At 42.0% G+C, this 25,037-nt stretch overlaps 1 protein-coding gene across 2 annotated transcripts in view; it reads right to left on the bottom strand.

Annotated features, from left to right (window-relative positions):
* Positions 1 to 653: 653 nt before the first annotated feature.
* LOC141498571 (short transient receptor potential channel 5-like) overlaps positions 654 to 25,037 on the bottom strand; it is a 79,249-nt gene continuing 54,865 nt past the window's right edge. Inside the window, exons 6-10 of one of the 2 annotated variants that reach the window (XM_074201781.1) lie at positions 22,471 to 22,666; positions 4,869 to 5,075; positions 4,626 to 4,667; positions 2,026 to 2,115; positions 654 to 1,457 (exon numbers count right to left, since the gene is read on the bottom strand). In XM_074201781.1, coding sequence (XP_074057882.1) covers positions 681 to 1,457; positions 2,026 to 2,115; positions 4,626 to 4,667; positions 4,869 to 5,075; positions 22,471 to 22,666 — 1,312 coding nt within the window. In that variant the 3' untranslated portion in view covers positions 654 to 680. The remainder of the gene's footprint in view (positions 1,458 to 2,025; positions 2,116 to 4,625; positions 4,668 to 4,868; positions 5,076 to 22,470; positions 22,667 to 25,037) is intronic. The other variant, XM_074201782.1, reaches the window with a different exon arrangement.

Raw genomic sequence — 25,037 nt, 5'->3', positions numbered from 1 at the left:
CATTGAAAAGCCTAGCTCTGATGCCAGCAAATCCAAAGTGTACCTACCACAGGAACTTTCTCCCTGCCTCCACAACTTGTCCAGAGCCTCATCCATTGCTGGGCAGAACTCACTGGAACACTTCAGCAGTCACAGCTTGCTGAGAACAAAGGGAACTTCTGCCAGAGAAACTGGAGAAGACACCCCTGCCCTGGGCTGACCCCACTATGAGTAAGTGGCTCTAGACAGCACTGGACAGCAGCAGAGTCAGCTTCAGCCAGTAGCTACTAGGACTTTACTCAGGAGCCTCCTACACATTGGGGTTATTTTTTTGGGGGGGGAGAAAAGAGGAGGGGTAGGGGTGGGAACCTAGAGAACATGAGAGCAGGAAAAGCAGAGCGAAGGGTTCGAGAGTGCGGATGACACCTAAGCTCTGGGGCTTCCTGGTGAACCCCTTCAGTTAGCAAAGGTGATATCAGCATCTATAGGTAGAAAACAGCAAAAACAAAACAAAGTCACCAAACATTGAAGCAATCATGAAAGCCAAGTGGGTGACTCTGAAAGCAGGTGTTGGGAGTCTCCTTTGGATTCTAGGGGCATCAAAGGAGTTATGATTCAGAGCCCCCTTCCCCACCCCACCCTCTCTAGCCAAGAAAGACAAACATCCTGCCCAATTCTAGAGCAGGTGGCCTAGGCATAGCTCAGAGCCGAGTTGTAACGTGCTCTTCCTGTCCATCCTTCCATCGGTTCATAAGCAAGTCACAAGCCTCCCCCCATGAGTCAAACACATCCTCTGTGGAATCGATCAGTTTGGAATTGGATGTGCAGATGCTTGAAGCACAGTGGAGAGAACTGGAGGATGCAAGAGGACATTCACTGCTCTGCCCAGAGGCCCTTGCGCTGGTGCTGGGGGCACATGCACCCCCACCATAGTCTGCCTCTGACAGGTTACTCTCACTTTTTGAACAGCTAGCCTCTCCCCTCTCTGGATCCATCTGGGAATATCTGCTGTCTTGCCACGTGTAGTGGGGCTGAAGGATGCCATCTGAAATTGTGTACATTGGCTCTGCGCTGGGCTCAGCCAGATGCCCATTCATTTTGGAGAACAAGAGACCCAGTCTCTTGAAAGACTCTTTCTTGGAGCTTGACAGTTTCTGGAGTGGATTGCTCATAAAGGAATGCTTTCCAGATCCACTGGTTTTTGGCTTCACTTGAGGAGTGGGGGCAGCACTTGCAGCCCCACTACTCGACTTGGACATAGTCTTGATTGGGGCTGACATGCCGTAGTCCCTTTTTTTTCCAGTAAGGTTGAAAGAGACACTCTTGGCTTTGGCCTTCTCCCCACCACTACCATTGTTAGCATCATCCTTCTGGGAGATTTCAGCGCTGCTGGTGGAAAAGCTTCTTTGCTGGGGTTTGCGATTGCCCAAGAGGTCAAGTACTTCGTACCGAAAACTGGAGATGTCTTGCTTCAGCTCCTGGAGTGGGAAGAGGAGGCGGCATTTGTTGAGCCCTTTGGTGGGTGAGTACCTCTGTTTTACAGAGGGAGAGACTTCTGGGGTGGGGGAAGTACTGGCTTAGGAAATAGCAGAGCTAGCTTTGAAATCCCAGCCTCCCTGACCCTACAGCTAGTAGCAGTCTTTTGAGGATTCTCTTGAGATTGGTCATTTTCAGGACAGAATTGGTTTTTTAAGCCAATGTGAAATTGGAAACTTAGTCTCTGATGCCTTTCGAGATCCCTTAGTGGCCCTTCTTTCTTTTGCCCTTTCTGTTGCCCAACTCCACCCTTGGTCTCCACTGAAGATTAGATTAAGGCTGGGATCCTTTCCTAGGGATATCTTTTTTTATTTGGGACTTATGAACACAGAAATAAATATATTTAACACTCAAAGGAATGACTTAGGAATGGTAGAAGGTGACAGGTGGTGACACCGATGTTTTGGGGGCAGAATGGAGGGAAGATGGTATTGGACAAATGTTCTTGTGTTTTGCAGCTCTGAATCTGGAGGAAAAGGTGGGAAACATTATTGAGTAGGCTCATTTTACCTTAAAGTTTTCTTCTGTTAGTCCCTCATTTGTTTTAGAGCTTCTGATCATGGCGGCGACGTACCTTTTCACCAAATTCCGTATCACTTCCTGGAACATAAAGCAGAAACTGCACTCACTTCCTTCCTCTTACCTAGGTAGCTCTCATCCTAGGATTCAGGAGAACTCAGTTACCACCCATCCCCTGTCTTCATTGCACCCGAGGAGCTTTCGTTTGCCTCTGGAGGACTTTGTCATATGTGGACAGAGACTCCAAAAACTACTGGCAAAGTCATCCTCCTAGGGCTCTTAATCTATGATTGGCCAGTGGCAGGGGCGTCTAACCCCTTACCTCTTCTGGAATACAATGCAGTCCATGCCATGAAGTTGCACATCAATGACAGATGTAAAGTATTTGAATGCCTCCTCTCCTGCCTGCTGGGACTCAAATCTGAGGATGTGGACAAGAAGTCCTAGCAATCTGGGGCTTCAACCTCCAGCATACAACTGATGAGGTCTGGTTGGTCTTAGTAGTGGCTAGGAGGGGTCCTGGGATCTACTTAGCCCAGGATTCACCTGGAAGGCTGGAGGGTGGCACAAAGGGAACCCCTTTGGGCAGCTTGGGGTAGAGTGCAACAGGCCTTGGAGTTGTGATGGCCAATTTCTGAGTGGTGGTGACTAGAAAGGACCCTAGGGCATAGATCATGCATAACATGGTGGAATGTGAGCTACTTGAGGGCTGAGATTATTATTTTTTCAAAATCTGGGCTTTGTATTCTTGGTACCTCACTTAAATGTTTCTAGGATTGGATTGGTGAGTGTTCAGAGATTTAGAATTTACAGAATATCTAGTATTTCATAGATGGAATGGAGTCCCACAAAGAGGAAGAGGAGGGGACTTTCCCAAGGTCACACAGGCAGTAAGTGGAAGAACTGGCATTTGAAGCCAGGTGCACTGACTTTAAATTCAGAGTTCCTCTTATTATAAGGATAGTTGGCCATCTTCTTTCTAGAGAAGCCCTGTCCTCTCCACAGGAGTAGAGACAATGTCTTAACCAAATATCTGTCTACCCCTGCATCTATCCAGGGTGCTGACCATATGATTAAATGAATCCCCCAGCCTATATTGTCCTCTTCTTTTTTTCAAAGTGGTCATTGGTGTCTTTGCTTCTTTTCTCTCACCTAACCTTAAGGACTGGGTGGGCTTTGCCTCAGTCGAAGTGTACCCTGGGAAAGACCCAACTTTCAAAATCCCAGGTCTCCCACTGCATCCAGGACCATCTCCAGAAGTCCTGATTGCTATCTGGCCACTAGACTCAGATGACTCCAGAGGAGAAAGTGAGGCTGGTGACTTTTAAATCCCCTCATTTAAATTCAGTGCACTTTCATGTCATGGCATCTTTTCCTTGATGACATGGTCTTCTTCCAGAATGGAGGATAAAGGACAACTAAATAACAACATTGTCCTGTTGAGGTGTTATTCTCATTGGCTTGTCAAAGCAATCCTCTTGGCCTGAAAATCCTTCTCTAGAGTGGTAGCTCCTAGTGATTCAGCCTAAAGCTACTTCTAGTTATTTCATTTGCAGAATATTGGGGAAAACCCAGATACTTCTAGAGCTTCATTCTGTCTGTAGCTGCTGCCACTGGCTTTCACTATTAGAATCCAAGAAAGTGGTCAACTCTGACACCAAAAGCCCAGGAATATTCTTGTTTTCCTGAGGCTATTCAAGGAATAATGAAAAAAATGTAGGAAGAACCCATCCAAAATAATGTATTTGCTGCTTTTCTTGGTTTTAGGAGGCCAAGCCTAGTTTTCCCTTTTGGTTTGGATCTAGGATTTGATCCCTACAGGGTACAGCCAAGTGTGGAAACACTTTCCACCGATGCAGATAGGGAACAACACATCTGGACTTTATAGGCTGGGGTCACTGAGAAGTGAAGTGAGCTGCCCAGGATCACAAAGCTAGTAGGTGTCCAATGTAGAACTTGAACCTAGGGCTTCCTGACTCCAACAACATGGTGCCACTATAGTTTTTGCCATCTGCACAATAAGTAAAAGCTATTTTTTTTAGGAATAACTGATGCGTCTCCTAAGGCAGAAATATCTTCCCCTTTGTATACTATTTTGATGTGATCATTCTCTGGTAGGATGGGAATGGGACTCAGTTCCTGGGTATTTGGGCCTGGAAGAGCCCTTCTCAGAATTGTTAGAGTATCCTAACTGTGGAATCAGCACCTGCATTTTGGCAGAAAGTTTCTCACAGCCACGTAGGGAGATATAAGCCTCCAACTCAATCACTTAGCTTACAGTGGATTCAATTCAAGACTTTAGTTAGTGGGGGCTTACCTCCCCCACCTTCCACCCTCACCCACACACAATGGATTAAGCAGTGCTTACATTCTCCAGGCAGTCCATTTTCACTGAGCAATAGAAAAGGAAGTTTTAAACTGCAAAATCAGAAAAAGCCCTCTGCTGTCCACTTGGAGGGGAAAATTAGAACAGAGATGAGTCCACAACCACTTGGAGCTTCCTGCTCCAGGGCAGAAATGATCTTAATCAAGGCAGCTGCAGGAGCTGGGCAGGAGCTCTTGCTATGATGCTGAATGTTCTAGGGCCTTACCTGGTAATTCTGATTTTGGATCAGGCTATCAGCATGGCGTTCCTAGAATCACAAATGAACATGGGCATTACCCCAGCAGCCCCCATGCTCCCCACATTGCCAGATTCCTCCCTAGGGCCACACTCAAAGTGCTACAGGATAGAGAGAGGAGGTGCTGCTTGGGGATAGGGAGGGGGAGGTCACCACAGAATCTGATTTCATGAAAGTACCTCCCTCCCCCCCCCCACAAAGGAGCAGCCTTACAGTGAACATTTTCAAGTTTCCATGTTTCCTTCCATTATCCGCTGAGCCCCGGTTGGCATAAAAATGTCTGTGGAACCACTGGCCAAGGTAACAGAAGGACTTGGGGCTTGGGATGATGTTGAAGGGAGGTGGTAAGGTGGCCCCTTCATCAAAGTAACTCATCCAAAGCTTGGTCCGTGCAAATTTCCATTCAATGTCTGCATGATCCTGTGTGTTTGAGAGAGAGAAGCCTAAGGGTTAGGAAGATGACGGTACACAGAACAAGAGTTTCCTTTTTTGTACTTTCAGTTGCCCTAGATCATGTGTGACCAACAGCACAGTCACAAGATTCTAAGACCACAGAGTTAGAGCTCAGAGTACCCTCAGTTATCATCTACTCCTCCTAGGTCCAAGGAGATTAGGTGATCCAGCCAAAGTAGTGAGATAGCAGAGCTGGGATTTGAACATAGCTCCAGTAACTCCAAAACCAGCCTTTTGACTATATTATTGTGGGTGCAAAAATCCATGTGGGATTCATGAAAGGAAACTAGTGTTTCCTAGATGGGTATTGAGCAAGTTAAATCTCCCAGCATCCTGGATGCCTTATACAGAAGGAGAGGATGCAGTATGAATCTCCTTCCCTGCCCTACCCCCAGCCCTGAACTAGTCTTTTCATTGGCTGGGCATCTTGTCTTGCACAGTTCTGTGACTAAGCCCATTTTAATTAGTTTCTCGGGTGTTTCAATATTTTGAGAAAGTGACACATTTGATAGACCATGTGTAATGGCCAGATTTGTCAAGAGGCAAGTAGCTCATTAGTTGGAGATTGTATTTGTGTATTTGCAAAAAATTGTCAGAAACCCAATCATGTGTTAGCATTCTTTCGAGCCTTTGTCTCAGGCTAATATTCATTCTGTAACTGGCTCCTAAGAGCTAAGAACCATTGTCTCATGAGGTAACAAGAGAGTGAGATGGGGAGAGGAGAAATCAAAGCCATTTTCTGCCAATTGCTTTCTTCTTTATTTCACATTCATAAACCAATTCTAACTCCTATAGAAAATCTCAAGATTGTGGGAGTCAGGGTTAGGCACCATTATTATATCGAAGAGTGATTCAGTTTGCAAAGTGCTTCCCATCATCCATTATCTTACTTGACCCTCTCAATGATTCTATAAGTTAGCTCTGGGTTTCCAGATTAGCAAACTGAGGCACAGAAAGTTTAAATGATTTGCCCAGGAGCACAAGTTTAATGCTAGATGCTAGATTCAGACTCAGTGAGTTCTTGCATTCTAAAAGAAGGATCCACATCCTTTAGTTTTGAGTACTGAATGTGACATAGGTCATCTAGCAGCTAATACAAAAAGGAATGGGTATTCAATTTCTTATTTGTGCAGAAAAAAAGGATAGATTTCATCCACAGGGACAATGTCTTTCCTGCAGTCATAAGCCTTTCTAGGCCATGGAGACCTCTTAGTTCCTTCTCCCAAAGAACTTGCTCTTTTAGGACCAAGTGACTTTTCTTTTGTCATTAGCATGTCAGTGGGCTGGAGGAGGGTGTGCTAAGCCAGAAGAGACTAATTTAGAGAGAAGTTGCAGGCTGGAGCCATAGCCCTCCATTTTATGGCAAGTTCAGTTGGCCAATGAAGAAGATGAAGGCCCAGGTGGAAATGGAGGTGGATGAGTGAGACACTACCATGCTAACTTTGGCCTTGCCAGGTTCTAGCCAGGATTCTGGACTTTTTATTGGCCAGATGAGCTGGCCACAGAATGGAATTTAGGTTTTTCCTTTCTTTCTCTGATCATATATTTTTCTCTCACTTAATTTTTTTTCTTTCCCTTTTACTTTTTCTTAGTTTTGTTTCTTAACCTGTTTCTCAGAGAAACAGAAAAGTTTCCTTTTTTAACTCCTATTTTCTTTTTTGTTCTCTAAATGAAGTTTCCCTCTTTTTCTATTTCTCTCTCCTGTCTTTCCCTTTTATGGCTTCTCTTTGGTTTTTTCTCTTTTCTCAAGGTATTTCACTCTTTTCTAAGAGAAACAGAAGCATCCACTAGTTGAGTGGCCAGACTCAGAGTAGAGGTTAATGGTTCAATGTCAGTGTGGCAGGTCATCTCCAGTAAAGAAGCCCAGTGACCCATATTTGGCCTTAAATTGCTTAATATTTTGATCAATGATTCAGATAAAAGTATACATGGTATGTTTATGAAATGTGATAACACACAGCTATCAGTTATAACTAACACTTTAGATGATAGAGTAGGGGGATACATAAGGATCTTGGCAAGTTATTATATCACCAAGTTGAATCTAATCAGATGAAATTCATTAGGGATAAATGTAAAAGCTTGGAAAAAATCAACTTTAAAAGTATGAGATGGGACTGGGTCTATACCCTGAAGAGATGGAAGAAAAAGGGTAAAAACATTACTTGTACAAAAATATTTATAACAACCCTGTTTGTGGTGGCAAAGAATTGGAAATCAAGTAAATGTCCTTCAATTGGAAAATGGCTTAGCAAACTGTGGTATATGTATGTCATGGAACACTATTGTTCTATTAGAAACCAGGAGGGACGGGATTTCAGGGAAGCCTGGAGGGATTTGCATGAACTGATGCTGAGTGAGATGAGCAGAACCAGAAAAACACTGTACACCCTAACAGCTACATGGGAGTGATGTTCAACCTTTAAGGACTTGCTCATTCCATCAGTGCAATAATTGGGAACAATTTAGGGCTGTCTGCAAAGGAGAGTGCCATCTGTATCCAGATAAGGAGCTGTGGAGTTTGAACAAAGTGCAAGGGCTATTCCCCTTAATTTAGAAATAAACAGATATCTTATTGTCTGATCTTGTTACCTCTTAGATTTCTCTTCTTTAAGGATATGATTTCTCTCTCATCACACCCAATTTGGATCAATGTACAACATGGAAACAAAATAAAGACTTACAGAGTGCTTTCCGTGGGGGGGAGGGAAGCAAGATTGGGGGGAAATTGTAAAACTCAGGTAATATCTTTAATAAAAATAAATAAAAAGTATGAGATGGGGAAAAGGAGGCATGGGTAGATAAGAATGGTTCTGAAAGGGGCATGAAAGCTCCATGGGAGTCAGCGGTGTGTGATGTTATAGCCAAAAAGAGAGAATGGAATTTGGGCTGCATTAATTGGAACAGTCTCCAGAATAGGGAGAAGGTAGTCCTACTATACTTTCTTCTCATGAGATCCCACATGGATGTTATTCTCAACATCATATTTTAAGGACATTGCTCAGGGTGGCTAGGTGGCGCAGTGGATAAAGCATCAGTCCTTGAGTCAGGAGTACCTGAGTTCAAATCCAGCCTCAGATACTTCATAATGACCTAGCTGTGTGGCCTTGGGCAAGCCATTTAACCCCGTTTGCCTTGCAAAAGCCTTAAAAAAAGGACATTGCTAAGCTGGATCATATCCAGAGAGGAAGGCAACCAAGAGAGAAGGGTCTTGAGTATAGAACATATGGAAATCAATGTTTAGCTTGGAGAAGAAGACTGAAGGAGGGGTTAAACCTGTCCATCTGATTCAAAGGGAAAAAATCAGGAACATCATCAGGGCGTGGCAAAAAAGGCAGGAGCTTGTTCAGTCAGCAGAGTTTAAAAGTGGGGGTGGAATGAAGGGGGGGGGGCATCTTCCCAGTGGGGTTTTCTTGCGTAGGACATTTCTCTATCTTGGCCTCTCTGGCTTATAAGCATAGTAATGTTATAGATGGGTCAAAGGGTATGTGTGACTTGGAGACCATAATTCCAAGATGTCTTCCCATAGTCCAAGCAACATTTACTATTTTAATCTATGCCAATCTGACGGTCATGAGGTAGAACCTCAGAGATTTTTTTTTGCATTTCTATTTTTGGTGATTTAGAATGTTTCACATGGTTGTGGATATTTGAAATTTCTTTTGAGTGTTCTTCTCAACTGCTTCAGCCTCTTCATCTTTTGGGGAGATGGCTCTTCGTATTTATATCCAATCTCTATGTATGCTGGAGAACAGACCCTTCTCACAGAGATTTGCTACCAATACTTCCCCCTTGTTTACTGCTTCTCTTAATTGTAACTGCATTGATTTTGTGCAGAATCTTTGTCATTTTATGTAATTGAAATTGCCCTTTTTATCTTTTGATCAAATCTCCTTTCATTTCTTCCTATCTTAACGGTCACCTCCTCTTTCCAGTTCTAATTCTTCTAGTTTCTACTTCTAACTCTCCTTCCATTTCTTCTCTATCCCGTCTCTTCCCCTCACCACAATTTGTTCAGCTATTCACCAAGTGATAGCCCTTTATTTTGTTTCCCAGTCTTTGATATTACAAAAAAATGTTGCTTTAAATATTGTGTGCCTTGTTCCTCATCTTTGACTTCCATGGGGGTATATATAGAATAGTGGTGTTGCTGATGTTAAAAGGTATTTAGTTCTGTGAATTTGGGGGTAGGGCTCCACGATTTTTCCATAAAGAGTAACAACTTTACCAATTATGCATTTATTTATTTATGTATCTCTAATTTTCCATTTCCATTTTTTCTCTTTCCTGTCAATATGATGAAAAAGGGGTGAAGCTTAACAGTTGTTTAAGTTTACATTTATCTTAGTATTAGTGATCTATAAAATTCTTTCAGAAAGTTGTGGATGACTTTTATTTCTTCTGAGAAATGCCTGGCTGACTGTTTTGACCACTTGATTTGAGGGGAAGGGAGAAATGAATTTATTCTTAAATATTTATATCAAAGCTCTCTTTAGCTTGACTCTCAGAGAGGCAGCATGGCAGAGTGGGTAAAAGTCCCACTTATTATCCATACTAGCTGTTTGTTCCCAGTCAATTCCCTGAGACTATAAGATAGAGGAGGTGCCAACCTGCATTGGTAGAGGATGTTTCCTTACCTGCCACCTACTTCCCTATACCAGCAAACCATAAATTCAATCCTTTACTTTTGAGATATTTTTTCATCAAAAGTTACTATAGCTCTTTCCTTCTTTTGCAGACTGGGACGGGGAGGCAATAGGCATAGAAAATTGTCATTGGACTTGGTTGATGTGTTGATGACTTATTGAATTTCCTTTCTTTTTCCCTCCTTTTAAACATTTGTTAAAAGAGATTGCTCTCTGAATAGGGGATCTTGGGAGTATAATAATGATTGCTGATATTTCTATTGCCCCTACTATGCCAAACACTTGACAAATATTCTCTCATTGAGAGTGGACTAAGATGGTAGAGGAAAGGCTGCAAATGGAATTATCATGTTTCCCTCCAAGCAACTTTAAAATAAGTTTGACAGTCTAATTCTGGAGCAACAGAACCAAAAAAAGGTGAGGAGGTTGGGGTAGGAGAGGTCAGTAACACTAGGGTGTGAACTGGCCTGAAGCCCTGCAGTGGCGGCACCAGCATTGGGCCTTGGAATGGGCTGCAACAGCATGATGATAATGATGTTGGTTTTTTGTTCTTGAAGAAGACCACAACATCAGGGAGGTGATGTCATGACGAGCACATGAATTGGATTTGAGTTGGGGGGGGGGCTGTGTTAAGTCACCAGCCTCACTTTCTCCTCCAGAGCCATCTGGATTCAGTGTCCAGATAGGATTCAGGATACCTGGAGATGACTCTGGAGGGGAGGCAATCAGGGTGAAGTGACTCATCCAAGATCATAGAATTTGTAAGAGTCAGGAAGACCTGAGTTTAGATCTGGCCTCAGATACTTGGCTCCAATGGCAGCAGCAGCAGCTCTTAGCCCAGCGATGGTAAGAGGCTCAGACAGCTGGTCAGAAAGATATTACAAGAAATCCTTTGGTGGCACTGGGTGTTACATTGCCCATATGCAGTTCTGCAGTTCCAAGGCAGAAAGGAAAACCCTCCAGAGTCTGATTCTAAAAATTTTGTCTCCTGTTCAAGACTCTACCCTGGTAGAAGCTATTGTGTTCTGCTCAGATTTGAGTGGGGTATTCATGAAATAGGTAGGGGGCAATAAGGTAGTGCAATGGATAGAGCACCAGACCTGGATTCAAATCCAGCCTCAGACACTTAACCTTTAGTGGCTGTGTGACCTTGGGCAAGCCACTTAACCCTGATTGTATCCAGGGCCGTCACTTTGAAGGGGTACTTTTGAACTGTGATCTCACTATCATGATTGTCTAAGAGAGAGGGTCCCAGTGACTAAATTTTTATTGATAATATTCTGGCTTTATGAATAAAATGATTAAATTACGCAGAGACTATTTTTCCTTAACCTTTTTGATCATCACAGTTACGGCTAACCCAGAAGGGAGTTAGGAGATTCTTTTTTTTTATTTTTTTATTTTTTTTAGGAGATTCTTAATAAGGCGTTCCCCTCAACTGGGCTCACATCACAAGGAGAGCTATCTGTGTTAGGACTCTAGCAAAACTTGTATGCTCTGTTTTTAATGCTACAGCTCTCTATTTTTCACTGTCACTTGCATGGGGTCCTGTGGAACAGGCTTCCAGGAACGATCCCTGCCAGAGGCCTTTGAAAACAAGTCGTCATCTTTTTACATTGAGTTTTTGTGGTGTGGCAGAGATGTGGGGAACCACCTGAGGAGTTTGGGGCTCCACTTTGGGGTTGGAAGCCTGGCCATTCCAGTCTTATTAATTTTAAAGAGTTGGGAAGCAGGTGTAGCCTGGAATTTCTGATTGGTAAAGTTTCATTAAGAGCCCTGGATCAGAGGGTGAGCTGTGAGTGTACCAACTCTTGGAAAAATGAGCAAATGAGGTGGAAATTCTGCCCGTTTTCTGACTGAGGTGGAGCAATGGAAGGAATTAGGCTAAGGGTAGGATGAAGCAGGAGGCAAACGCATAAGTTTAAAAAGCAGGCGCGGAAGTGTTCCCAAGAACATTATCATCTTGGCTTTTGATTTCTGGGGTGCTAAGGCCTATTTGGTTTGTCTCTGTGGCAAGAGTAACTTGTTGAATAAGGGAACTGAAAAAAGCAGAGTGAGACTCTCCCTGGGGTAGGTTAGGAGGTGGAGTCAGAGAAGGCATCTTTTTTTCCCTTTGGTGGGGCTTTAACTGCAGCTCCAGGCCCATTAACTCCCACCCTAGACCACACAGCCTGTGGCTTGGTTGGAGCCGGTGAGGCCTAATTCTCAGAGCAAAGCAGCAGCTCGAGTGGGGTTAATTAATGAGCCACTTCAAGCCACTTGGAGCATGTTGAAATTAAATCTAGGTGACTGTCTTTGACTTTGCCCTCCCCACCTCTCCCTTATATCTGCCACCAGGACCATACTTAAAACCGAAAAAAAAATAAACTTTTTGCCTTGCAAGCCATCTTAATCAGGGCTTTGTATAAACCATGGTCTTAAATGCAATCGCTTTAGGAATTTGTTTAAAATATAAATTAACATTGTAAGACCTGTTTTTTTCTAAGTAATGTTGGGGAAAATGAGGCAAGATGCAGCTCTCTGGATCTGTAAAATGATTTCAATATTAACTCTCCAGCTTCTAGAAGGAAAAGAGAAGTGGGAAAAAAGGAGGGTAAGGATGACTAGGAATCTGGAAAAATGTTTCTGTCAAGGAGACAAAATGGAGGACCCCACGTGTTCTAAGACCCGTCTTGTTCCACTTGGCAGTTTTCTATTTTAGGGGGAAGGAGAATTCTGATAAGCACTTGTTCCTACGTGGGATAGAATTTATTAAAATTAAAAGCTGTTCTATACTACCATTTGGAAAATCTTTTGTGGTAGATTCGCTGAAAGTAATGAATTCCATAATATGAAATGCTTAAAATAAATAGATCTTGTATAAAATATAGTGTGGAATCACTGAAATTAGAAATTGAGGTTCTGTTTGGTAATATTTGAAAATGAGATCCTGTTATCAGAGAATTTATTTGGTCTCAATTTATTATTACTAATATACTATATAAGGAAACTTGTTGTTTTAAGCCAAGTCATGCCTGTTATGCAATTTGTAATGTATATAAAGATAATGCCTGCATTAGACTGTATTAGAAATACTGTTAGACGTGTAACTTCTTAGAGCTGTCCGATGTAAAAGTAATAAAGAGAAGAATCAGGGATTTAGATATCTGAGTATGTACATGTGTGCATATGTCTGGTATATTTCCTCTCCCCACTCTGGCTTCCATCTTTTCCTTTTCCCTCTTAATCTCCCTCATCTCTTTCCCTTCTTTTCTTTCTCTTCACTTCTTTTTCCCCTCATCTCTTCCTCATATCTCTTTGCCCTCCCTCCCTTATCTTCCTCCATTCTATCTCCTCATCTCTCATCTCCTCCTCTCTCCCACTCCCCCTCCTCTATATATCTCCCCTCTCTCACTTCCCATATCTATTTCTCACTTCTGCCTCACTCTCTTTCCTCACTTTCTCCCCCTTATCTATTTCTTTCTCCTCTCATCTCCTCCTCTTATCTCTTTCCCCTCCCTCCCTTAATTTCCTCCATTCTATCTCCTACTCCCCTTTACCTCCCCTCATCTCTACCTCCCTTCTATCTCCTACTCCCCTGTATCTCCTCTACATATCTCCCCTCTCTCACTTCTGCCCCCCTTATCTATTTCTTTCTCCCCTCCCTCCCTTATCTTCTTCCCTTCTATCTCTCACTTCTACCCTTCCTCGATTTCTCCCCCTCCCCCTTAATCTATTTCTTACTCCCCCAAATTTCTCCCCATATCTCCTCTTTTCCATTTCTTCCCTCTCATCTCTCCCCTCCCTCCCCCTCTTTCTTTCCACATTTCTCCTCCCATCTCTCCCCCTTCACTTTCTTTCTGTCCTTCCTTAGTCCCCACATCTCTTCCTTCCCATATCTTTCTCCTCTCATCTATCTTCCTTTCTTCCCCTTTCCAATATCCCTTACTCCCCTATATATCTCCATATCTCTTTCCTTTCACAATTTCTCTATCCTTCCTATCTCTCTTCCCATATCTTTCTCCTCGTTTTCCTTTTTTCCCTCCTCCCCTTTCTATCTTCCTTTTCTCTCTTATTCCCCTATAAATCTCCCTATCTTCCCCCTCCCCAATCTCTCTCCTCTCTTCCCTCTCATCTCTCCCTCTCTCTTCTTTATCCTCCCCCTTATAGAAGGGGAAATAAGAGAGAAGGAAGTTATATATCTCCCTCCCTCCCCTTATCTACTTTCTATCTCTTATTCTCCTTTACATCTCCCTCTCCTTCCTTCCCCTCATCTATCCTATTCCTCTATATATCTCCCCCATCTTTCCCTTCTTCCTAACCCTTCCATCTCTTTTCCCTCCTCTCTTCCGCTTATCACCTCCCCACTTCTCTCTCAATTTTTCTCCTTTCTCCCCCTCCTGTGTCTCCCTCTCTCCTCCCTTTCTCACTCTCTTTTCAACAGAGAAGAGAACTTCTACAGGTGACCTGAGCCGAAGAAGAATTGTGCTGAGACCATACTGCATCAGAGATGAGAGAACTTCATCTGATGGTATCCTAAGAACCAGAGAGCTGAATGAGATGCAACTTGTGATATTCTGGAAAACAAAGGAGTTAGGATTTCAACCAAGAGTCACCTACCCAGCCAAGTTGACTATAATCTTTGAGAAAAATAGCCATTTAGTGAAGTAGATGATTTGTAAGCATTCCTGATGGAAGAGACCAGAGCCAAATCGGAAAGTTGACATTTAAGCACAAAAGAGAAATCCTACAGGACTCAATAAAGCTATTTATACACTTACCTGGAAAGATGTGTAAAATACCTAAAATCTTTATCATGAGGGCATCAAGAGGAATCTCTCTATAGGGTATAGGCTGAGTTAAGTTGGGATGATCTCAAAAGAGGGGAACATGGGAAAAGGGGGAGATATGGGGCATGCAAGAAAGAGCTTTTGAGTGGAGAGATGATTATTGTACCTCCTCATTGTATCAAGGAGGGAATAAACGGATGAAAATAGAATGAAGGGAAATACTGTAATATCTACAAGTGGAATAGCAATGGAGAGCAGAATGGATTAGAAACCAGAATCTAATGCTGTTGTTAAGAGGAAACACACTTGAAACACCAGACATGGGAAAAATAAGGGGCTGGAGTGGAATCTAATATACTTCAGTGAAGGTAAAAAAAGGTAGAGATGGCAAACTTGGTCTCGGACAAGGAAAAATGGACCTAATTAACAGTGATAACTGTTAGGGACACTACATTTCGCAAAAAGGTACCATTGACAATGAAATCATGTCAGTACACCAAACAGCATAACATTTCAATTCTTAAAGGAGTTAAATGAGTTACAGGAGTAAATAGGTAATAAAATTATACTTTCCCCTTTGAATACTGAAATAACTCTACCTTAGAAAAAGACATTGAACAAGCCATCAATGAGCTCCTTAAGTAAAACTCTCCTGGACTAAATGGATTCTCGAGTGAACCACACCAACCATGTAAAAAGAACCCCAATACTCTATAAACTATTTGGGGAATAAAGGCAAAGAATGAGTCTTCCCAGTCTCTGTTATTAGACAAATGTGGTTCTGATAAACCCAACCATAGTTTAAGAAGTTAAAGAGATAAATGGAATTTTAGAAAAGTTAGCTACAATAGACTTCTGGAGAAAACTGAGTGGGAATAGAAAGGAGTATACGTGGTACCTTCACAAAAACCGACAGTATATTGAGGCATAAAACCTCACAAATGAATGCAAAATTATTAGAAATTACATGTAAACATAGATTTAAAGTTCATTAGAAACCAAATCTAATTGTAAAGATTGAGGGAGTCAGAGCAAATGATAGAAACAATAATTTCATTAAAGACAATGGCAACAATGAAACAACATACCAAAAATTTATGGGATGTGTCAAAGTAGTAATTAGGGAAAAATTTCTATCTCTAAATGCCTACATCAATAAAATGGAGAAAGAGCAGATCAGGGAATTGGGCACAAAATAAAAAAAAACTACAAAGGAACAAATTAAAAACCCCCAATTAAACATCAAAATGGAAATCCTGGAAATACAAGGGAAAGATAGGTAAAATATTGGTTAATTTGAATAATAAAAGAAAAAAGCAAATAAGTTACCAGTATCAAAAATGAAAAGGGTAAATGTACCATTGCTAAGGAAGATGAAATTAAAGCAATTATTATGAGCCATGTGCCAGAAGAGGAAATAGAATACTTAAATAACTAACTTAGAAAAGCTATCAGTGAGCTCCTTAAGAAAAAATTCCCAGAACCAGATGGATTTGCAAGTGAATTCTACCAAACATTTAAAGAACAATTAATCCCAAGACTGAATAAACTATTTAGAAAAATAGGCAAAGGAGGAGTCCTTCAAAATTCCTTTTACAACACAAATGTGATTCTGATACCTAAACCATAATGAGCAAAATTAAAGAAAGGTACAGATCAATTTCCCTAATGTATATCAGAATAAAAATTTTAAATAAAACAGCAACAAGGAGATTGCAGCAATATTCACAAAGATTGTACACTATGACCAGGTGGAATTTATACCAAAAATGTTAGGAAAACTGAGCAGTGAGGTAACTCAGTGAATAGAACATTGGCATCAGAGTCAGGAGGACCTGAATTCAAATATGGTTTCAAACAAATACTAGCTGTGTGATTCTGGGCGAGTCACTTGATCTGTTTGCCTCAGGTCCCTTATCTGTAAAATTAGCTGGAGGAGGAAATTTCGAACCACTGTAGTATCTTTGCCAAGAAAATCCCAAATGGGATCACAAAGGATTGGACATGACTGAAACAGCTCAGTAACAACATCAGTATAACTGATAATAGCAATAACAAAAATCACATGATTCTCTTACTAGGTGCAGGAAAAAACCCTAACAAAATACAATACTCATTCCTATTAAAAAATACTAGAAATCAGGGGCAGCTAGGTGGCACCTAGAGTACCGGCCCTGGAGTCAGGAGGACCTGAGAGTTCAAATTCAACCTCAGACACATAGCAATTACCTAACAATTACCTAGCTGTGTGACCTTCGGCAAGTCACTTAACCCCAATTGCCTTGCAAAAACTAAAAAAAAATACTAGAAATCATAGGAGTAAATGGAGACTTTTAAAAGTGCTAAGTAGTATCTTTTTTAAACCATCAGTTATCATTATCTGTAATGGGTATGTTAGTGGCTTACCAAAGTAGATCTAGGGTCTTGAAGCAAGGATGCAATTACTAATTAGAGAAGTGCAACTTAAAGCAAGTCTGAGTTACCACCTCACACCTATCAGATTATTGACTAATATGACAAAAACAGGAAAATGACAAATGTTGGAGGGGATGTGTTGGTGGAGTTGTGAGCTATTTCAGCCATTTTGGAGAGCAATTTGGAACTATGTCCAAAGGGATATAAAACTGTGCATAAACTTTTATTTTGTGTTATGTTATTTTTTTTCAGTAACAGGCAATGATAGTTTTCAACATTCATCTTTTTGTAAGATTTTGAGTTACACATTTTCTATCATTCATTCCTCCTTTCCCATGACAACAAGTAATCCGATATAGGTCATACATGCACAATCATGTTTAACATTTCTGTATTAGTCATGTTGTAAAAGAAGAATCAGAACTAAAGGGGAAAAATCATGCAAAAGAAAAAAAAATTTCAATTTTAAAAAGTGAAAATAATATATATCTTGATTTGCATTCAGACTCCATAGTTTTTTCTCTGAATGTGGATGGCATTTTCCATCACAAGACTTTCAGAACCCTTTGATCAGTGAACTGCTAAATCTATTATAACTGATAAGCACAACAAATTAATGTGTACAGTGTTCTCCTGGTGCTGCTCACTTCACTCAGCATCAGTTCATGCAAGTCTTTTCAGATTTCTCTGAAATACACTTGCTCATGATTTCTTACAAAACAGTAGTACTGTTACATTCATGTACCACAACTTGTTCATCCATTTCCCAACTGATGGGCATCCCCTCAATTTCCAGTTCTTTGTCACTACAAAAAGAGCTGATATATATTTTTGGTACACGTTGATCTTTACCCCTTCTTATGATCTCTTTGATATACAGATCTAATAGTGGTATTGCTGGACTGAAGGGTGTCATGCATAACCTCAACCATTGTTCATGTTGAAGTATATGATTATGCTGGAATACCACTGTTCTATAAGAGTGGATAGAATGGTTTCAGATAAACCTGTAAGACTAATATGAACTGATACAAAGTGAATTGAACAGAACCAGGAGAACACTATATATAGTAATAGCAGCTCTGTAACATGATCAGCTGTGACTGATTTAGCTATCCTCAGTCATATAAACAATACAATTCTGACGGATTCATGATGAAAAATGCTGTCCGTCTCCAGAGAGAGAATTGGTGGAGGCTGAATGCAGATTGAAGGATAATTTTTTTTCCTTTCAAATTTTTTTGTAACATGGCTAATATGGAAATGTGCATTATTTTACATGTATAACTGATATCACATTTCTTGCCTATTCAATGAGGACAGGAGGGAGGGAGAGAACTCAGAATTCAAGCTTTTTAAAAAATAACATTAAAAATAAACAATAAATTTATTTTTAAAAATATAGCTCCTTCAGAACAACTCTAGAATATAGGATTATTATCCCCATCTTACATATGAAGAAATTGAGGCAAGCAGAGGCTAAGTGACCTGATCAGAGGTCTACAGCTATTGCTTGACTTCAGGCCTAGTTCTCTATCCACTGTACCACTTATGTACCATATATTTGGAAATTGTACATATTTGGAAATGAAGTTGATGAGAAAACAAAAGATATTAATACAGTTTTATAAAGAAAAAATCAATTCTCCTTGGCATAAAAAACAGAAGCAGAATAAAAATTAAGTATCTTTGCCTTCTCTTTCTAGTCAATTATTATTCACCTGTATCAGGGGTCCAAATACTATTTTCCCCAATGTTACTCAAATGTTATTTTTGGTCTTTTTGTGGACATTACCTGTCCATTTAGTGCTCTCAGCACTAGTTTTCCAGGACTTTACCATGCTTTTATAGTCAGCCTCTATTACTTTACTTTCATCTGTACATATTTTTTTAAAAAAATCTCAGTTGGTGAGAGGTCCTTGTGCATCCACAATAATCTCTTCAAGCATCTCTCATTTTTACTCCTCATCATAACTGTTTATCTTAGTGTATTCTTGAAGTTTTTCCATCTCTCCAAGATTGAATTGCCCTGTAGATTTTCATCCTCGGGATCCTACATAGTATACCTCTGAATCTTTGGAAATCAGAATTCCTCAAATCTATGATGCATATTAAAGTATGCTTGTCTTTCCTCGCCTCTGTCATGATTTAGGAGGAAATAGTCACTTCATCCCAAGGGTTCTAATATTTCTACCCCAGCAACAGATTTCTCCCTGTAAATGAGGTTCAGATCTAATATAAAATTTAACTGCATTTTGAAAAACGAAATTATCTCCCTCCTCTCTGTCTCTCTCTCTGACTGTCTCTGTATGTGTCTCTTTCTCAATTATGCACTTAAATATATTTGCTAGCCTAGAATTAGAAAGCCCATCCTTGACACTTATTGACTGTGTGACCACCAGCAAGTCACTTAAGATCTCTGTGCCTCAGTTAACTGAGTTATAAATCAGATGTTAATTGTAGCCCATTCTGGGAGAGACAGTGGCTTTCCCATTCATTGAAAGTCTTCAAGGAAAGGCTGGATGATCACGTGTTGGGTAGGTTGTAGTAATGATTCTTTTTTCAGCTATAAGTTGAATTGGCTGGCCACTAAAAGATCCCTTCCAATTCTGAAATCTGTGGTTCCATGGAGAGGCAGAAGGGACTTTATTGAGTTCAACCACCTAATTTTCCAGATGAAGAAATTGTTGGCCAGAGAAGGGAGGTGACTTGCCCAAGGTCACACAACTATTAAGTGAAAGAGCTAGGACTTGACCTCAGGTGACCCTGCTGATACCAAAGGCAATACTTTCCACTGGATCATGGTCCCAGAAGGCCTCTTGTAGCTCTAAGGAGGAGCTTATAATCCTTTGGGACAGATGCAGTCCTGACCAACCTCCTTGTCTCCTGATCAAAATCACAATTTCATTATCTCACTCCCTTCCTTAGTTTTCAACAGTCAAGAAAAGCCAGAGGAATATTAGTCCAGAGAAGGACAAAGAACTGGGAGGGAAGAAATAGCAAGAAGAGAAAGAGTGTTTTGGATTACCTGCTGTTCTCTTGGATTTTCTTCCCTTTCATCCACAGCAGAATTAAGTGAGAGAATGGAATTTGGCTATGAGCTTCCCATGAAACAACAGACTCAAGTAGTGAGCTCTGGAGACCTCAGTGGCCAGCATAGTCTTAGCACAGGGTCTTTGCTATGGCAGTGGTTATCAGCAGCACCTGGCAGTCAGCTGCCTCAACACTGCGCTCAATTCTGAACTCTTCTAAATGGAGCACTTAGTTGACTTGTTAATCAATCAAAATGTATTCATGAAGGGTTTACTGTGTGTTGGGTACTATGCTAAGAAAGGCAAACATAAGAAACCCTGCCCTCAGGGAGTTCACACTCAAATGGTGAAGACAATATGTCAATAATAAGACAGAGCCAGAGGAGATGGAAGGCTATCTCAAAGCTAGGGAGGTCAGGAAAGGTGAGACTTGAAGGAAGCCAAGGGAATCAAGACCTTGGAGTGTTGGAGTCAAGGATAAGGAGAATGGGAAGGCAGAATGAAGTCGGTTTATGAAAACCTTTGATGCCAAATGAAAGAGCTTATATTTGATCTTGGAGGTTATTGAGTGTGTGTGGTATGTGTGTGTCTGTGTGTACGGGTGCGGGACATAGGCCTATGCTTTAAGAAGTCATTTTGGTAACTGAGTTGTGAGTTATAACGAGTGAGGAGAGACTTGAGGCAAGAAGATGGCCTAGGAGGTAAGCATAGTACAGTGATGAGGTGCTCTATGAGTGGAGAGTTAGGGAGGTATTGGACAAATGAAAGGATGAGATTTAGATGCTGGTTGGACAATTGGGGGTAGTGGGAGAGAGGGCTAGAGAATAACTGAGGTTGGGAACCTGAGTGAATAGGATGATGGTGGTGCCCTCAGCCCCAACAATAATTGGGGGGGGTGAGAAGAGGGGAGGGTTTTGGGGAGAGATAATGATGATGCCTCGAGGACATTTAGCTTGGGATTTCCGAGAGGCAGTTGCTGATATAGATGGACGCTTAAGGAAAAACTAGGACCCCCCCGACAGGTGATCAGAGAAATGATAGTTGACTTCATGGGACCTAATATGATCTTCAAGAAAGACTGGATAGAGCAAAAAGAGAAGAGAACATAGGCCAAAGACAAACCCACAATGAGTGGTTATTACCTGGATAAAGAAGCAATGGAGGGGGCAGCTAGGTGGCACAGTGGATAGAGCACTGGCCTTGGAGTCAGGAGTACCTAAGTTCAAATCAGGCCTCAGACACTTAATAATTACCTAGCTGTGTGGCCTTGGGCAAGTCACTTAACACCATTGCCTTGAAAAATCTAAAGAAAAAACAAAAAAGCAATGGAGGAGACTGAGGAAGGGCAGTCAGAGCAATAGGGAAAAACTCAGGAGAGGGTTATGTATAAAAAGGACAGCTAGGTAGTACAGTGGATCAGCATGAATGTGAAGGAGGAAAGGGATGTGATGTGGCAGATGGGATTCCTAACATGGAGGAGAGGAGAAAAGGAAAGAGCCAGAGGACCACTGAAGTCTTGAGACTAAGTAGTTGATGGGAGGCCCTTTCCAAAGAGGCCAAGGAGGGTTCATACTGACCATGATGGTTGCTGTATGCCTCAGACAGGGATGGAAGATGGAGCAGAGAACCTCCCCAGCTTTGGCTGTTCAGCTACATAGAGATTACTTAGATTTTAGCAAGTCACACATTTTTGTCATTATTACTGGGGAAAATATGGGAAAATTACATAGTTGGCTAGATTCAAAATTAGGTAAGTAGCCAGACCTAAACTACAGCCTGTGGAAGCAACTGGCCACCTGGGAGCAGGTTCCAGCAGGGTTTTTACCAGAGGCAGAGCAGAAGCAGCCCACTCTCCAAGCATGTTAGCTAGCTGGTAGTCCCAGCAGAGACATACATACAAGCTAGGAGGAGATAGGAGCCACCCAAACCCTACAGAAACCCTTTTAGTCTGGGAAGACTCCAATAGCCTTGGACTCGGAGCTTCCCACAAACCTGGATTCAAGGCAATTGCTCCTCAATCTCCTAGTTAAAGTGATTGACCCGAGCCTGGATGAACTGGATTTGCCTGACATAGGTTTGGAGCTGGAAGGGATCTGAGAAGAAATCTAGTCCAACTGGATCATGTTGCAGAGGAGGAGACTGAGACCAAGAAGTCCTGGACTTGGCTGAGATCACCCAAGTAATAAGTGACTGAAGGCAAGATTTCAACCCATGTCCCCTTTCCAAATCCAGGACTGGTCCCACCATACTGCACCTCCTGTCTTGATGAGTAAAGGGTTATCACTAGCAATTTTCACTGTTTTTCCCTCCCTCAGTTGTGGCAACCAGAGGAGAAGGTGCCCTTTGATGTCCCACCCTTCGTACAGCCCTAGGCACCAATGTGACTGTGGTGTCAAACATGTGCCTCTTTGGTACCAGACACTGATCACAAAGATGGGTGATGCCAACCAGTCCAACTGAGGCATTTTGAAGTACTTTCTGACTAAGGCAGCATACTCACAGCAATGAGCTGGTAGGAGTTGTTCATCATGGCAATGAGCATGTTCAGCAGCACCACCAGGGAGATGACATTGTACGTCCCAAACATCGTCGCACCCACAAATTCAGTGAACTCGTGCCGAGCTTTGACGTTGGTGACATAGAGATTCAGAAGTCCAAATACTGACCAGAAAAGTGACTGGAGGGTTTCAAAAAGCCTGAAGGAGAAAAAAAAAGCATTAGGGGAAGAGACTAGGCACAATCTACTGCCATTCCTACCAGGGAGGGATATATCTATGCCCTTTGATCTGGAATGCATTCCCTCTTTCCCTCTTCCTCTCCTTCCCTCTGCCTCAAAGAACCCCTCTTTTCTATGGGGTACAGTTCAGGTCTGACCTTCCACGAAGGCAGTCCTGACCCCACTCTGGGAAAAGACCTTGAAATCAAAACCTACTGCCCTCCGAATTTGATCAAAACTCATTCTTTCCCCCTCCCAACTTGCAAAACTCCTAATCTTTCCTCTAATTAGAAATCACATGACCTGACGTAATTCTCTCTCCTTTTTTTAATGATTCTAATAGATAAAACTGTTCTACTCTGTATTCAGGGTATTCAGGGAGTGTGCTGTCTTGCTAATAATGTATTGATTCTCAGTCATTATAGATTATCTGCCATATCACCCCCTCCCCCAAACTACCTCGTATACATTTGGATTAATCACATTGTGTTGGGCTGGACATACTTAGGATTTGGCCTGGTTGTCTCCCTGATTAGAACGCAAGCTCCTTGAAAGCAGGCACTTCTTTATACTAATCGACAGAGCCTGGAACAATGGTGGTGCACAGGATGTGATTCAACAATACTTGGTGAGTGGTTAAAGATTGACCAGCTTGAGCTCCTTTGGTTCTTAAAATTGTCTGCTGTCCTGATCCCCAGCCCTTCCCCTACCCTCCCCACACCCAAGGGGAAGGGAAGCAAGTCATCCTAGGGCTCCAAGGGCTGTCCTCTTCCTTCACTCCTCCCTGGAGTAGGTCCACCTTGCCCTGCCATACCTTTGCTCCCATACCTTTCTTCCTCTTTGGCTCCAGCAAATGCAAGCTAGAAGCTGCTCAGTGGGGAGAGAGGTGAGAAGGGAAGAAGTGATTTTGTGCTAACCCAAGTGAAGAATGGAAAGAGGACTACAGCAGATCTAGTGAGAGTCATTCCAGTGGCAGGAATGGGGGAAGGCAAGACACCAAGGTAGATGAAGAGCCCTAACTCCAAAGATGAGGGTCTGGCTTAAGGGGAGAAAACAAAGATCTTCTGATCTGGGCTCCTGGCAGGTTTCTGATTATTGGATGGATGGCCTGGTTAGAGGTGCCCAATCTCAAACACTGCTTCTTCCTTTTCTTCCTGGCTCCACTCTGGTGGGAGCTGTTCTATCTAGGGCATGGCACTGGAGGAGGCTGAGCCAGCAGGGACAAACCAGTGACACTAGCACTGTCATCACTCACTCAGTGGGGGGGGGGGGGCGGGTTTCAACCTGCTGCCGGCACCATGCAACTCACTGCACTTCCTAAGCTCCAGGGCTACAAGGGATAACTTGTATTCAAAGCTTTCCAGTGAGGGCAGGCCCTTCCCTCCCACCCCTGATCCTGACTCAGCAGCCCATGTCTCTGGGCCCTCTTTAGCTTGCACCCATTGCTACTAGTTCTCTCCAAGACAATGAAGTTAAGTGACTTACCCAAGGTCACACAGCTAGATAATTATTAAGTGTCTGAGACAGGATTTGAACTCAGGTCCTCCTGACTCCAGGGTCAGTGCTCTATCTACAGCACCACCTAGCCAAGCAGTCCCACATACAGGACTCCCAGTGTGCTTGGGTCCCATCCAGACTTTCTTTCAGGGAAGGATTTGATTTCAGGGAAAGCTCCTTCATATACGACTGGCTTAAGGGCTTCTTCCTAGGGCTGTTGCACTGTAAGGAGGAATATTGTTTAGAACCCAAGAAATGAAGCCCATTTGGTGGACTTTAAGGCATTAGGACAGCAAGGATAGAGGGGGAGATGTAGGCAGAAAGTTTGTTAGCCTCAGCAGCATCTCTTCAATTGCAGCAGCTCAGGATTTAGAAGATTGGTTTTTGAAAGAGCGTTACCGTAGGTCAACAGGTCCAAATAGATCAAGGAATCGAGGAGTATGGAGAAGGGCAGAATTTTGGATCAAACACAATCTGGAGAACACTATGAAGTGCAAAATGGAGAATTTTGATTACATTAAATTAAAAAAGGTTTTGCACATACAAAACCAATGCAGTCACGATTTAGAAGGAACCCAGAAAGCTGGGAAACAATTTTCTCAGCAAGTATTTCTGAAAGGACGCATTTTCTGAAATATAGAGAATATGAGTCAAATTTTCTAAGAATACAAGTCATTCCCCAGTTGATAAATGGGCAAAGGCTATGAACAGGCAGTTTTCATCTGAAGAAATGAAAGTTCTCTATGGTCAGGTGAAAAAATGTTCTATCATTATTAGAGAAATATGAATTACTATGTGCCAGGCAACTTAGGATAAGTATTTTAGAAATATTATCTGACTCGATCTTTATAAAG

The sequence above is a fragment of the Macrotis lagotis genome, chromosome X (assembly GCF_037893015.1).
Source record: "Macrotis lagotis isolate mMagLag1 chromosome X, bilby.v1.9.chrom.fasta, whole genome shotgun sequence".
NCBI classification, from domain to species: domain Eukaryota; kingdom Metazoa; phylum Chordata; class Mammalia; order Peramelemorphia; family Peramelidae; genus Macrotis; species Macrotis lagotis.
This window is presented reverse-complemented; position numbering and strand designations above follow the sequence as displayed.